General features: G+C 37.2%; 1 protein-coding gene across 1 annotated transcript; it reads left to right on the forward strand.

The window, feature by feature from the left end:
• Positions 1-34: 34 nt before the first annotated feature.
• On the forward strand, positions 35-10,682 carry scamp4 (secretory carrier membrane protein 4). The gene is made up of 7 exons (XM_028443406.1): positions 35-155; positions 2,038-2,064; positions 2,235-2,363; positions 2,494-2,650; positions 5,765-5,866; positions 9,057-9,174; positions 9,264-10,682. The coding sequence occupies exons 2-7, from the start codon at positions 2,058-2,060 to the stop codon at positions 9,450-9,452; spliced, it is 702 nt and encodes a 233-aa protein (XP_028299207.1). The 5' UTR covers positions 35-155; positions 2,038-2,057; the 3' UTR covers positions 9,453-10,682.
• The last annotated feature ends 5,344 nt before the right edge of the window (positions 10,683-16,026 follow it).

Raw genomic sequence — 16,026 nt, forward strand, 5'->3', positions numbered from 1 at the left:
TTTTCCCGCAGGTCACGATAGCGTGTCCTTGGTTGGAAACTACAAACAGAGCAGCATACGGCGCAGTCGCAATGCCTGCGAGGGTCGAAAATAAAGGCGCATCCTTTCTGTCGGACCCCCGCGGCCAAAGGCGTGAGCAGTAAAACGTTCCCCCGGTAAGACACACACAACTTTGTCTCTGTCCACCGTGACTCGGTAACTCTATACGGTCCAAATGGACGGAGCTAACCCCCGGTACGGTCAGTGAAGCAGCCGCAGAGAGGACGTTTATATCAGCCGACCTTTTCGGACACTGCTCTGCTTTACCACACCGACTCAGGCCATGTCTGCACTTTTTTCTGAACTAACTTTAATAACAATGTTTTTCATATGATCGTTTAACATTTTATAATTTAACATTACTTTCTACTCAGTAATCAGAATCAGCTTATTCCCCAAGTATAGTTTTGAGACAATACATGGAGTTTTACTTTGTGGATGGTGCGAAAAAAACAAAAACAAACCAGAAACAGTATAATAATAATAAAAAAAATAATAATAATGCAAAACTGCAGAAATTATTTGAAATAATAATAGTACGCTATATTAGATTTATATAGCGCCTTTTTCAAGGAGACTCAAAGTGTGTACAGAAACCATTATTCATTCACACCAATCACTCACATCAGTGAGTGGTAAGCTACAATGTAGCCACAGCTGCCCTAGGGCATACTGACAGAAGCGTGGCTGCCATTTCACTCCTATGGCCCCTCTGACCACCACCACCAACATTCATGAGCAATTCATTCCCATTCATACGAGGCAGTTGCCACGCTTACATGATGTTTTTTGTAATTCGGAATTAGTTATTCCAAATTAAATAATTTGGAACTAAAATGTTCTGCTCCGTGTTTACATGGAAATAGTAATTCCTAAACTGAGGTTTACATGGAACACCGGTTTATTTGGCTTTAGTTAATTCTGATTTAGGTCTGGGGGTTGGGAAGCTGGACAGGAGGTGAACATGACGTATCACGTCAATCAGGAAAAACACACAACAAACCTTTTATTGTTGGCTGTAACACAGAAGATCACATAAGAACTGTTTTTACTTTTATTTTGAATGTAGTTTTGAAGCAGCAGCTCGACAATAACATACAGTTTCAATTTGGACCGCAGAGCATAAGAGAGCTAGGAACTAATGACTGGTGAATAAAGCCCAGTAAAACTCTGGATAACAATAACCAGGAATAAATAGTTGCTCCCTGGTAAAGACAGTAGCTCTAACAACTGGTAAAATGATAAACTGGTGATATTACAGCCTGTGAATGCAGTATGGAGACGCATTTATTCCACCTACAGGTCCTAGTGTCAGCCGTCCGGTGAAGCCTGTTCCGTTTACCGAGGTCCGTGTGTGTTTAATAAGTCCGTGGGAAAGTCTGCATGTTTATGTCTCCGTCCATCCACTCTTTTCATGATATCCATGTCTTTTAAGGCTTTTATTAAATAGTCTCGGCAGGAGTACGTCGTCACCAGAACGTCGTCGCGCAAGTGCAAAACGACCCGAATTAACTTAAAGCGGAATTAACCAAGTTAAGTGTTTACAAGAAAGAGGAATTATCTAATTCGGAATTAAAATTGGAGTAAACCAGCCACTTCATTCGGATTTAAGTTTAATTCAGAATTAAATTAGCACTAGGAATTAAGTGTTTACAAGGTCAGGTTAAAGAGGAATTAACTTTTGTTCCGCTTTAAAGAGGAATTAAAGCTCCCATGTAAGTGTGGGTAAAGTGCCTTGCCCAAGGACATAAAGACAAATGACTTGGCTAGAGCGGGATTCAAACCCACAACCCTTCTGTTATTGGACGACACACTCTACCACTGAGCCACGATCATAATTAGTTATTTGATAGTTAAAATTACTAAACCTAGTGTAAATGCCACAACTACTTTTATTTATAAGTGTTTGAGTCATTACTAGGAACAAAACTACTTTTGATTTATTTATTTTTTGAAAAGGGTTTTGCAATGTATTAACTGTGTATTTTTGCATTACAGTGAAAAAGTTGGATTTCAAAATGACAGGTTTGTCCTTTTTTTCTCTCTTATCTTTCCATTCACACATTCGTCTGTTCAACATTGGTTTTTCTTCCATCCATCTTGTGGGATGCTGTGTAACTGGTGCTGTGTAACTTTAATCGTACAGTGTGGATCAGTGAGACAAGGAATGCCATGATGACTGCTTTCTGTTTCAGAGCGAGCAAACAACTTTCCTCCCCTGCCCAAGTTCCTGAAAATAAAGCCATGCTTTTACCATAACATTGAAGAGGAAATCCCTGCACCTCACCAGCAACTAATGCGCAGAGTTTACATACTATGGATGAGTAAGTGTCATCTCTATGTACTGTAAAGGAAGACATTCTGCAGTATTATTTATTTAAGGAACACACATTTGTCTTTGCTCTAGTTTTCAAAAAGTCACTTCCTTCCTGTTTTATTTTTCTCTCCTATTAGTGTATTCAGGCACGCTGTGTGCAAATGTCATCTCCTGTATTGCTTGGTGGGCCGGTGGAGGAAATGCTGTCAACTTTGGCTTCTCTTTGCTTTGGCTCATTCTCTTCTCTCCTGCAAGTTACACCTGCTGGTTCCGACCACTTTACAAAGCATTCAGGTTTGTCCTCACGTTGTTCGTATAATTGAGTGTGAAACGCCATGTTACAGATGGCACTCACAGAGTAAACAACATGCACAAATGTATATCTATATATTTTCTTTTGGTATCCAGAACATCACCAAAATCACCTGTTCCTTGTAATATTATCAACATTTCCTGAAAATTTCACCAAAATCCGTTCATAACTTTTCAAGTTAACAATGATTAACAAGAGTTCCACAGTGTGGATGGGGAAATGAATGCGTTGTACTGTATATATCTATATGGTTTTTTTTTTTGGTAGCCAGAACATCACTAAAATTTAATCAACTGTTCCTTGTCCCATTATCAACATTTCCTGGAAATCAAAAAAATAAAATAAAATACACGGAAACGTTTCAAGTTATCGAGTACACAAACAAACAAACAAACTGACCAACATACTTTCGAAAACCGTTTTTGTTTTTTAAAGTAACAAAAAATAAATAAATGCAGTTTGCAGGTAATTATTTGAAAAGTTCAAATTAGACTTTATAGAAGAAGAGTTTTGTGAGAAAGTATGATAATAGCAGCATCATGATTACAGACATAACTACTAATTCAGAGCAGTATTTCTAACAACCGGTACAATGATAAACTTCGTGATATTACAGCCTGTGCATGCAATACGGGGCAGAATTTACTCTGTCTCCAAAATGTTTATGGATGTTTCCAGGTTTTAGTATCAGCCTTAAAATGATGAGGGCTTACAGACTATGGTATCAAAGTTAAAAAAAAGGTGTGAAGTGTTTAACCACATAATTTATTTTTGTCTAACCACAGAGCAGATTCAGAGCGCTATAAGAGAATTGTGTGAAAAGACTTTACAATGCCTCACATTCATTGGCACAAGATTCACATCTGTCAAGGTTTTCTTTTTATCTCTGTATTTAAAAGGAAAAGTTCATACTCAATAAGTGAGTAGTTTTAAACTGCACTACATTTACTTTAAACTTTGCATTCCTGTGGATTTCTAGCGTGAATGATGCTAGGGTGACCAGACGTCCTGATTTACCTGGGATAGTCACGGTTTTCAGAGTTAAATCCCGTGTCCCTGTCGATTTCCGCCAAACCATTGATTTGTTCTGGTTTTTCACAAGTTCAGTCCAGTTTGTCCCATTTATTAAGAAATGGATGTCTGTTGCCGTTGACAGAAAAAACCCTGAAACCTCATTTCGCTTAAAAACGTGATCTCTGTTGACTGTGAGCTGTCAATCACAACAGTTGCCGTAGTAACACTTGCAATATAAACCAATTAAAAAGCTCAAAAGTCTTATACGTGTTTGCAACTCGATGCTGATTGGTCGATGACATTGACAATATTACTCGTTTGCTTCCTCTCATGCTTTCTCCTTCAACATTGACGGCCACTTTAAATTAGCTTTAGCCATCGCAATAATACATTTCATCCAAAAGGAAGAAAAAAGAAATGAAATTCATGTGACCTTTTTTCATTACAAATAAAAGCACATGTAAATAGTTTCTTTTGAAAATCTGTCGTCTTCTTTGGCTAAATTACTTTCCCGATGTTATGTAGAGTGCGCATCATACTGAGATTGTATATGTGCACATGCGCACTACCGGAAAATTAATTTTTGCCAAAAAAAATAAATATTAATTTTTGTTTTTTAAAGTGAATGGACACATATTTTATTTATTTATTGGATTAGGTTAGGGTTATAATCTCAGTACGGAGGTAAACTCAGTACGTGACACCAGTTTTGAGTTTTAAAAATGTGGTCACCCTATTCAAACCCTAATTATAATGTTGTTGCCATTGGTATCCAGAGAAACGCTGGTCATGTTCACTGCACTACATGGTTTTTCACCAGCCTGTTGTGAGTCAAACACAGACTAGAGAGCAACAACACACACCATTTTACAAACCAACCGTAGACCTTTGAACACATCAAGTTCTCACGAGTCTATAGTTTTACACTGAGTACTGCTGTGAAAGGCTACAGCCGTAGCTTTTATTGTGAAAGACACAAAGTATATACTACAAATATGTGCAAAGATAAGTTTTGACTGCTGCAACCCAAACCCTCCACATTAGGAAGTTAGCTCATACTGAGAGGCTTTGGGATAGTTTTTTTTTGTCTCTCTTACTCCGCCAATAATCGCTCGGTCCACTCATCTCTTTGTCTGTTACTCACAAAGCAGAGTGCAGAGGCGCTTCCTGCAGGTCCACAGTATGTCCATTCTACCCTATCCAATCTATTCATCTGCTTTAGAAGTCTAGTTTTTAGAAGCAGGGAACTAGAGATTTTAGTCATATATTAATGTGCTGCTAGTGCCTTTCTCCTAACCTGGAATTCATCCTAATCTCCTTGCATATTATTCAATGTTTAATACTGGCGATTTCTTACAAAAAGTAAGAAAGTGGGTGTGGCTTATCGCCAGGCTACCTTTCTCCAGCTTGTTTACCTCCGGGTACCAGAGGTACACCCTGAACACGGCGCTAATTTATCGCAGGTCAAACGCACTTTACTTTGTTTAAAGAAAAAAAAATACAAGAAAAACAAGACTCATTGTAAATGATCATAAGTTGTTGATAAAATACGATGAAGGTTGCAGAACGACATTATTTACAGTAATATTAAATCGCAATTATTTTCAAAAACCTGGAAAAATCTGGCGAATTATGCCACAGAGTTCAGGCAAATTACGTTGGAAATTTCCAGAAAATGTAAAGTCAAGGAATGTTGAGCAATTGCTTGATATTCAGGATTTTGTTTGAGTTTGTGCTTTTTTTCCTTCACAAAAACATTTAAAAAAAAAAAAAAAAAGTTTGTTCCGGCCCACTGGGTCAAACTGGGTCATTTTTTACCCTTGACCTTAAATGAGTTTGACACCCCTGATCTAGAGACTCTAATTAACCTAATACACCAGTACATGTTTTTGGATGGTGTGAGAAAATCGGAATACCCAGAGAAAATCTATAGAGAGAACATGCAAACTCCACACAGAAAGGACTTGAGTGTCCCCCCGAGGTTTGAATCTGTGACTTTAAGAGGAGCATTTAGTCTGATTAAGATAAAGTTGTCACTTTTTTTTTTTTAATAAATGTTTTTCTACCTTTTCTCCCCACAGAGCTGACAGCTCATTCAACTTCATGGCCTTCTTCTTCATTTTCTTTGCTCAGTGCGTTTTGTCCTTTATCCAGACTTTAGGCATCTCTGGTTGGGGAACATGGTAAGTTGAACTTTACCAAAGTAACCTTAAGCACAATACATGTTCATGATGAGTGGATTTTTGTCAAAAGGTCATTGATCAGCGTGATCATCAATTGCTTTTGGCCACACACTTCTAAATTTTGTGGCTGTGCACTTATGAAACTAATAAGCAGGTATTAAAAAAAAACAACAAAAAAAAACACGTTTTACTGCCACATATAATTCCTTGTTGCTTAATTGCTAAATGACAGCTGCTTGTACCATAATTCTTTTATATTTTAATGTAAATATAGCAAGCAAGTCTTAATTTATTTTTATTTTTTAAAGCTTTTGACAAAACATTTTCATTTGTTTTGAAAACAAAAATCTGAAATTTCCAACTACGTCCTTTAACAAGACATCAAACTTTGCAGCAAAGTATTTTCTTAGTGCTTTAATAACTTGTGTAGGACTTTATTCTCATTGAAAAGTAAAGCATGTGGAGTGATTTTTAAAGTTGGCAGATTTTGGGTGAAATTTTTCAAAGGTTTTCCAGACCGTCAAAAATTTAACTGAAAACGTGCGTGCAATAACACTGTTAACTTGTAATACACTTGCATTGTTATAAAAAGGCAATTTAACAAGAGTGCAATAATGTTTGTTCATTTATTTTACATGTATTTGACATGGACACACATTAACATTGATGCTGTGACATTTAATCATGCACAAGTCTAAGATGAACTGCAAAAAGTGCTGATATCCAAAAGGTAATTATCGAAATAAATGCTAATTGTCTGAATAAATACACAAAAAATAAATACAACTTAAGCCAAAGAATAGTGGAAGCAATGGGAGAACCTTATAAACATGTTTCTCATGTGAAAACACTTATAATGTCAAATCAGCCTGTTAAATTCTATGTAACAATATTTCACAATAAAGCTATGGTTACTAAATCACTGCTTTCTGTTAATAGTCTGTTCAATTAAAATGACAGCAGTCTGAAAGTTTGAAGCAGCCACTAATAAATACCTCTGGTTCCATAGTTAAAAGGTTATAACTCTTTTTTTGGATGTCTGATGCTAAAAAAAAAAGTGTCCCAGGTCACTTAATAAAAATGACTAAGACCAGAGTTGATTTTAAACTCTTGCTTCAACTTGCAGTAGAATAAGAAGATGCCTTGTGGCCAGAGTAATCGAAATATGATGAAAATGTTATTTATAAATCAAGCAAAGGCCATTTTGAGCAGTGTTAATTGTGTTATCTGAAAATCATAGATTTTGTCGGCTTAATTTTTTAAAGTGACAATATTGTGACTGACTAATTTAAAAAAAAAAAAATACATGTGAACAAAAACTTATATCAAATACTGTTGACATTTTTGTCAACTATAACAAACTAAATTATAATTTCATCACATGGGAAGAAATCTAATTAGAACTCAATGTGATCATGTGGCCTTGCATTGATCACATCAAATCTGTCTGCGTGTATTTACAAACAACACAGGCTATGACTGAAATAGTCCTGATGTCTAAACTATGACTTTGGTTTATAAGGTACACACAAGGTTTTTTTGGTTAATACAGTAAACACAGGAAAATGCATGACAAGTGTTTCCAGCAGGTATGATGTGGGATGTGTTGTTATTTTTAATAATAATAATAATAATAATGCATTGGATTTATATAGCGCTTTATTTTGGTGACTCAACGCGCTTTATTCTGTCACTCCACACTTAGTGGTTGTAAGCTACTGTTGTAGCCACAGCTGCCCTGGGACAATCAAAGAAGCTGTGATGCTGATCTAACCCGAGTTAGAACACATTTATCATAAGCTGGGCGATATATCGACATTCAACATATATCAAGTTTTCTATTGTGGGGATATAAAAAATTACAATATCGCCTATATATATATATATATATATATATTATTTTGTTGTTATTTTGTCTACTCGGAACAGCATAAAAACCACAGTTAGATGATCACTGAGTGCATCCTAATCCAGACCTTTCCTTAAACCAAGCCGCACTACAGAACTCACTCACACGTGCTGTCTCTTTGAGGAGAAAAAGACTAAAGTGGCATATATCGTGCAGCTGTTTGTTAGTAAATGTGTGGCATTTAGTATCAGTAAATTTCACCCAGAATTGTCTTCCTGATCAGACTTCATTTGAAATAAAATTATTAAGATTTATATTGTATATGGGATTATTGAGAAAAAATATCAAGTTGAGATTTGATCCATATTGCTCAGCCCATCATTTCAATTTTCAGTGGGAAAAATAGACTCTGTATTTTTATTTATTTATTTATTTAAATTATAAAATGATTATAATTGTTATTTTATTTTATTGTATTTATTTATAATTTATTTTTTGCCACATACAACACAAAGACAGAGACAATTACAGAAAAAATGCTGACAGGTTCCCATAGAAAGTATTTACAAATCTTATACATTAGAATACTGTGTGCGTGTGTGATATTATAATAAATATAATACTGGTATTCTGCTATTAGGGGGTGAGGGGAGGAGACATTAACAAGTTAATAGCAGACAAATGTGTGGAAGGGAACAATATAAGTATATACTAGGGGTGTGTATTACCTGGCATCTGGCGATACAATTCCCGAGGTTACGATACGATATATCCCGATATTTAAGTATAAGGCAATTATTTCTTATACTTAACTGAGGTATATGCCTAGAACAACAAATAAATGCAGAAAGTTAGTACTTTCTTTTAAGATTTTATTGAAAAAACACAAGCTGGTCAACATGCCCAGGTTTCAGCACTTCTTTGTGCAGTTACAATGTCTCCTGCAGTGGAAAAGACTTTCATGGTTAAATGAAGGTTAAAAAAAATCGATATGGATGCATTTAGAATCGAGCCAAGAAAGACGTAATATTGCGATATATCGCTGAACTGATTTTTTTCACCACCCCTAATAAATATCTCTCTCTCTCTCTATATGTGTATATATATATATATATATATATATATACACACACACACTCATACATAATAGTTACAATAAAATTGAGAGAAGAATAAAAAGAGAGAAATTAAAGAAAAAAATAAATGCTATGTTGCTATGTTTCCGCATGCTGCTTGTCACTGTGTCTGGTTTCTCACTGCTTGCTACTTACTTGGGAGTGCATCTGCTGCTGTGAGACACTAACACTACTCCATCTCACCCTCACCAACACTACAAAATAGCGGCTGGATTGCAACAGTGACGTTTTTCAGCACCAGCATAGCCTCTGGTACAATCATGCTTATCACCACTCTGCTCTTCACTGTGGTGACTGCTTTAATGGTGCTGATCCTCCTCAAGGTGAGTGCAAACATCAGTATTTAATGAAGACTTTCCATTTTAAAACAAACGCCTCCGTAAAGTGGCCTTCTCTGTGTTCCCGTGGCTAGGTGCACAGACTGTACAGAGGTGGAGGCGGTAGCATGCAGCGCGCTCAGGAAGAGTGGAGCACCGGGCTGTGGAAGAGCGCACCGGTGAGGGAGGCTGGGTTCAACGCTGTGGCCCAAACACCTCAAGGCCCCAGTTTGCCTGAGTACCCGACCACAGTACCCAGTTATCCTGACAACAGCCAATGGTGAAGGCTGAGAGTTACCTCTAGATGGAGACAGAAAGCTGAAGGATTCAAGCACCAAGTCAGTTCACATATGCAAAATATATGTAGGTAATACTTTCCTTTTTCCCATTATATAGAGGAATAGATTAAACTATGAGATTTGATACCAAAGCTTGTTAAAGCCCTTTGCTTGTGTTAAAAATATATTTTTGAAATTATACCATTCTATTTCAATTTTGTTGACTAAGTTAAACTGAACCACAAATGGAGCGAATAATGCTCATATCAAAGCTTTCTTCGCTTAAGGTGCCATAAAAGTAGTCAATTTGCTTTTCAAAAACAGGTGTGAACATTTTCACAGTTTGGTGTGTGAAGGTCGTTGGGTGTGTGAAGGTCGTGTGCCATATGGAGCTTTTATAATGGATTTATTCTAAGTCATCGGAGTGTGTTGAAGGACCTGGGTTTTCTTTTCTTTTGCAATAAGAAAGTCATGTCTATGTTGTGCTGATAGCTCCACGCATTGTATTATGCGCCTTAATATTGCATGCAGATTCTGCATGTGGAAAATGCCTGGCATCACTTTTGCCTCCAACACTGCCATTTTCATCAACTGGACTTTATTTTCAGTGGGGTGACTCTGTTGATTCTCACTGAGACCAAGTGCCATTACAGTCTTATTTTTGATGTTAAAAGCAGTGTTAGCCAGAGTTTATACTGTGTTGTAACGTAACACAGTATTTCTGCTGTTCTGTAGTTACATTCTTTGCTTTGATGCCCTGCACTCCAGCTATTAATACAGCTTATCTGCTGTTGTCTGTTTCTGCACTTACCTTCAGTTAGACTGAACACTTATATTTACTAACATGAGTGGGCATGCATGCTGCCCATTATGGAACTGTCACTGACTTGTAATTTCGAATGATCTATTTGCATCTGAGTCCTGCACATGTATGTGTAGCAGTTTAAATCATCAAGTGTTGCCAAATATTGATTACCTTTTTGTCAACAAAGGTAGTCTTCAACTCATTATACGCACTTTCTGTGACTTAAACTTATTGTCTTAACTCGAGTTAAACAAAAATGTGCCTGCTTTGTTTATTCCATTTGTTTTTTTTTTTTCTAAAAGTGTCCTTCCTGGCCTAAAACCAAATTTATGACTTATATTTTTGCATTTGATAATGGCTCACAGTGAAAAGGTATGTTCAACAGAAACTTTCATATGCCAACATTTCAATAAATAACTATTCACACGTAACTCTTTGTCTGTCACTCAAGTTTTGTTTGCTTATTAAAATGAACAAAAACCAGTCAATCATGAAAAGTGTTAACTGCAGATAAACAAACTGGCCTTTTACAACAACGTTCAAATGGGTTGAAAGTTTTCCGACTAGACTTCATTTTCAATCAGAATCAGGTTTTTATTCACCAGGTACAGTTTAGAACAGTACAAGGAATTTAACTTGGTAGTTGAAGCGGAAAGACACACATTAACACACCGCGGCTGCCGTTTTCGGCTACATCGTGTTTAGACGAGAAGTGGGATAAGAACAGGAGGAAAGGGAAAAGGTGAGGGGGAAAAGGCAGGTCTGAAACTGAATTCCCTATGGGGAGTGCAGTTTAACACAAGTTAAAAAACACCACCTTCGAAGAGAAAAAAATATAGATATCTGCCTCGTCTTTCCTATGAACAGGAAACATTAAGCTCAGCGCTCATCGACTGTTTTACAGTTGGATGTAAATATTTCTGGCAGTCACTACATACTAAAAAGCTTTTTTTTTAATGAAAACATACAACGGGGGCAGTTTTGTCATCAGTTGTTTCTTGATCTCAATAAATGACGTTTTTACAAGAGCAAGAATTAAAATCAAGTTGCTGAATAAAAGTTCAGTGTGTTATTGTTTGCCGCCAGATCTAGAAAACAGTGCATCAACACCTTCAAAGACCGACTAGCATTGAACAATTTTTTTTTTTTTAGTGCTAAATTAGGGAAACAATGCAATGACCATCTACATGCATTAACTCAGATCTATCATCTGACATTAGCTTTTATCTTTGTATAAAACATTTGCTCAAATACGCTTCACTTTGTATCACTCGATTATTTCAATCTGTATGTAAGCTGAACAATTGGAAATTAAGATGTAGTCAGTAACTTTTCAGCTGCTGCTGTTAGGTGTCCTTAGTGTGTATTGGATGGTTCCATTTCCCCACACACATCATATACAGTATTATGTAATTTTTTACGTCAACAAATAAGTTGTGGTTGTGTCATTTAAAGAGGGTCATTATTTTGGAGCAATTAACTAAATTACTGCAGTATTTGTACAAATACTGCAAAATATGGGGTCATGTCTACCAGTAGCTAAATTCAACAGCGTTAAATGTGACATCCCTCTCTCAAAACTGCAATAGTTTCCTGGTGACTCACCTGAAAAGCAACCTGATGAAGTAGCGCACCAATTGTTTCACTATATAACGTACAACATACAAACAATTTTAGCAGGTTTGTGTTGTGCCCCAACAGCTTCTCTATGGGGCCAAAACCCTTAGTTTGAGAACCACTGTCTTAACTATACAGTTGCATCTATGTACTTTTAATTTGTAAATTGAATCTATTCACTGTTATATGCATACATTTGTGGATGAAAAATTAATAAATAGTCAAACCTTGTTTGTTTTCAATATGTTACAAAAGTGTTATCACAACTCGCAATACAAAAGCTAAAATCCATAAACAATTCAAAACTGCAGGATGGAGTTCAAAATTCTCTTTTAAGAGACTTCCACTCTTCAGAGAGCATCAGCTGCTTCATAAAACAATGAAAATGAGTGTGGAGGAAGTTGGCACAGATGAAGAAACTAATCAAAAGAATTTTAATGCAGGGACCGCTTTTAAGGACACCTCTCAGCAGAAGTGCTCCAATGGATAGATTATTGCCTCGTGTTGGCCTTGGATTCATTGAAGCACCACAGCAGACCTAAATCTCAGACTCATTATGTATGAAGCGTCTATCAGCAGTTTCATTATTTTGTCGCTGAAATTGACTGTCAGCCATCCCTTGGGGGCCTCCTTCAGCTCGGGGCCCTAGGCAAGTGCCTGTGTTGCCTACCCTGTTGCAACACCTCTGATCCTGACTGTGGTGTTATCCCGCCCAGAGAACGTAGCAGCAGCGGTCACGTGATATCAATTCACTAATGCACTGTGAACTTAGATATACAGTAGCATTTAGCATAGCGCGGTTACGTCCAAAGGCAGCGTAGAGAGCTGCCTTTTTAGGTAAATGGTTTTCATCTTGCGGAACTGACTGCGCATGCGCAAACACATAAAAACACGTTATGGGAACAGAGGCAGAGCAGCAATGTGCCTTTGAGAAGGGGTGTGGCCTCCTCCTGTCTTACAGCGGTTAGGAAATGTTTAGCGATTTGGGTTATGAAAAGCACAAAATGCTGACACTTTCAAACTTATAGGTATTGTAGGCTATCGGAAATTGAAAAATAAATTATTTCTAATTACATTATAATTAAAACAAATCATCAAAATATCAATTCACCCTTGGGTAGGCACTGCCTACCTCGCCTGCCCTGACTGCACGTCACTGACTAGTGTACTAGCAACTTAGGGGTGGATTCACTGATGTTTAGTGGTATTAAAACAGTGCTGCTGAGACCTGCACTGGATGATGGTCAGTAGTTTATCTTCAAAGAATGCAAACTGAGTTACAGACTGTGTTGCTGTATTAACTCATCAATGGTAGATCAATGGAGCGGTGTCTGCCCTAATCTGCCTATTTTGCATGCACTGATCAAGAGCAAAGTTACAGGACCGAATGGAGCACCCACATTAAATGAGGGGGGGAAATTATAATTAGGTTTTAAATGAGTTGTTTTAGAAAAAAATAAACCAAAAGTTAGTTTTCTACATTATTAAATGTTTGTGCAGCAGACAGAGAAGTCCATCTGCCTCAAATTTAACTTCCTCAAATGTCATTGTGTGCTTGTGGGCACTGACATCTCCACATTAAATGAGCAAAACGCTCATTTAAATAGGGGCGGTCTGCACCAATTCTGCTGGTGGACTAATGATGGCTGCAATCTTAGTGAATTCCGCGCAGCAGATAAGGAAACTGCGTCACTAAAGAATTTCGGGAAGAAACTGAATCATCACCCTTAATTTCAGATCTTGGTGAATCTGGTCATTAGGGTAAGGAAAAATAAGCACGAGTTAACTATTTACAGGATCATGATAAGGTGGGAGGAGCATGCACCAAGGCTTCCTTTTGGCTCCCCAGGCCAAAATGAAACATGACATCCAATAAAAACTCTTCTTCCTTTCCCAACTGCTTCATTTGCACTATAGTTCATTAGTGAACATGTTAAATAAAAGTGCCTCTTAGTCTGTACATGTTAACAAATAACAACAGTCCTTACTTGGCTAGTTAAAGTCTATTGTGAATTTACGTGTCAACCAGTGATGCTTGAAAAAGGCACACAAGCATGTTCAGTTGTATTTGTGACTTGGATTTTTTTTAGTTATTTCTGTTTTAAGCTATTTCTATTCAATATTTATTTATTTCTTTATTATTCCATCCATTTTATGACCAATCTGCTCCTTTTCTGGTGTGGGAGTCTGCTGGTGCCTATCTCCAGCTCTCATTTGGATTGTGGGAGGAATCTAGAGTACCTGGGGAAAACCCACCAAACACGGTGAGAACATGCAAACTCCACACAGAAAATACCAAAGTGTCTACTCCTTGAACCCAGGACCTTCTTGCTGTGAAGCAGACTTGCTAACCACTACACCACCATGAGCCCCAAAATTCTTTGCAAAATTAGGCAATTCTGACTAGATAGCAAATATTAAAATTGACTAAATTGAAATTGTGCCTTTATGACAAAGTAGTTCCAAATCACTTTACAATATCAGCTCATTCACAGAGGATTATCACTGAATATGTAAATAAATTTACAATATTATAAAACAAGCAGTATTTTTTTCTTTACAAGATATAAAACACGCAGTAGTTCTTGATTCAGAAATATCACTGAATTAGTTATTACAGTTTACAATATTACAAGAAACTTATTTTGGTCACAAACGTTGCTCTCTGAGGACATCTGCTGGGCAATCTTTACGAGGTGTTTTAAAAATCTGCATTTATTACACTTTGACATAATTCAATAAATATTACTGTTTTTTATTTTTTAAATGTCTTTACTTAAGTATGATCTGATAATTTGTCCGCACTTTTGAAATTTCCATTTTCAAACTGGAAATAAAATATACTTGATGGTAAACTGCATTGACTGCCACATGTAATGTTAAGGTGTATATTAATACAAGACAAAAAGAAAGACTATAATGTAGTTTATATTGAATGTGAGAGATTTAGTGTAGGTGAATGATAATCATGTGTGAATAATAAAACACAGGAGTTTATGCTTCAGTGTTGGAGGCCTCAAAACGAAAGTCGCTTATGGCCCAATAAAGGCTTGGGCCGACACTGGTCATTAGTACAAATGGAATGGGTAAAGATGGCATGGTTAGCTTGAGTGTTGCTCACTGGTTTTAAAATTGTCAGAAACATGGACACATGCTAAGCTAGAAGTACAGCCTGCTGCATTAGACTGGTTCAGCACCACTTACAGCTATAGCTTTGACAAGTCATAACAGAAGAGTTCACAAAGGAAACTGAAGTTCAGAGAAAATCTGCCCACAAACCCACATTCTCTCTTCCTCCTCTACTCTGTATCTTCCTGTCCTGCTCCCTGATAAAAACCTGCTTCCTCTGGGCTCAGCGTGGTTCAAGCAGCAGAGACGGGATCACTTCAGGTTTGGACATGCATGCAGAGCCTGATAATAAATTGCTTTACCACTCTAATCAGAGATCCAGATTTAATTGGGATTTTGCCATTTTAAGGTTGAGTTTCTGTTCATTTTGACAAACTTACGATGCAGCGTCATTCAAAATTTATCAAGGCACTTTATTTTAGAAAAAGCACACGGTGCATACTTAAGCAGACTCATGAAACAAAACAAAATCAATTTCAGCATTGCTGAAGAAGAAACTAATCAAAAGAATTTTTAATGCAGGGACTGCTTTTAAGGACACCTCTCAGCAGAAGTGCTCCTTATTGCCTCGTGTTGGCCTTGGATTCACCTAAATCTCCGACTCATCATTTATGAAGCCCAGACCATCCAGACTTGAAATGTTGGCCATAGGTGTGAAGTGGTTCTCTCCATTCCCTTTGAAGTCAACAACAGTGTGATTATTATTGGCACTGCAAGGTCTCTGTGATTCAGGCCCCAGGAGTTTTATCTCTGAAGTTCTGCTCGGGATGTGTGAGTACTCGGCTGACTGCTGTTAGGGCTCGCTCGAATTGCATCCATGTTAAAGTTTTAAACACTTGTTGGATCAAAATTAAAATATCATAAAATTGCGTGTGATTATCTGTGTGCATGCCAATGCTCAATATCTATCCTGATGAATTTCCCACACTCCATGCCTGCGGGCTCAGTTATTATTACCTCAAGGTTTCACAGGCATAGCTGGATTGCAAAGACGGTGCCTCAAGACACACACACACACACACACAGGTC

The sequence above is a fragment of the Gouania willdenowi genome, chromosome 4 (assembly GCF_900634775.1).
Source record: "Gouania willdenowi chromosome 4, fGouWil2.1, whole genome shotgun sequence".
Taxonomy (NCBI): Eukaryota; Metazoa; Chordata; class Actinopteri; order Blenniiformes; family Gobiesocidae; genus Gouania; species Gouania willdenowi.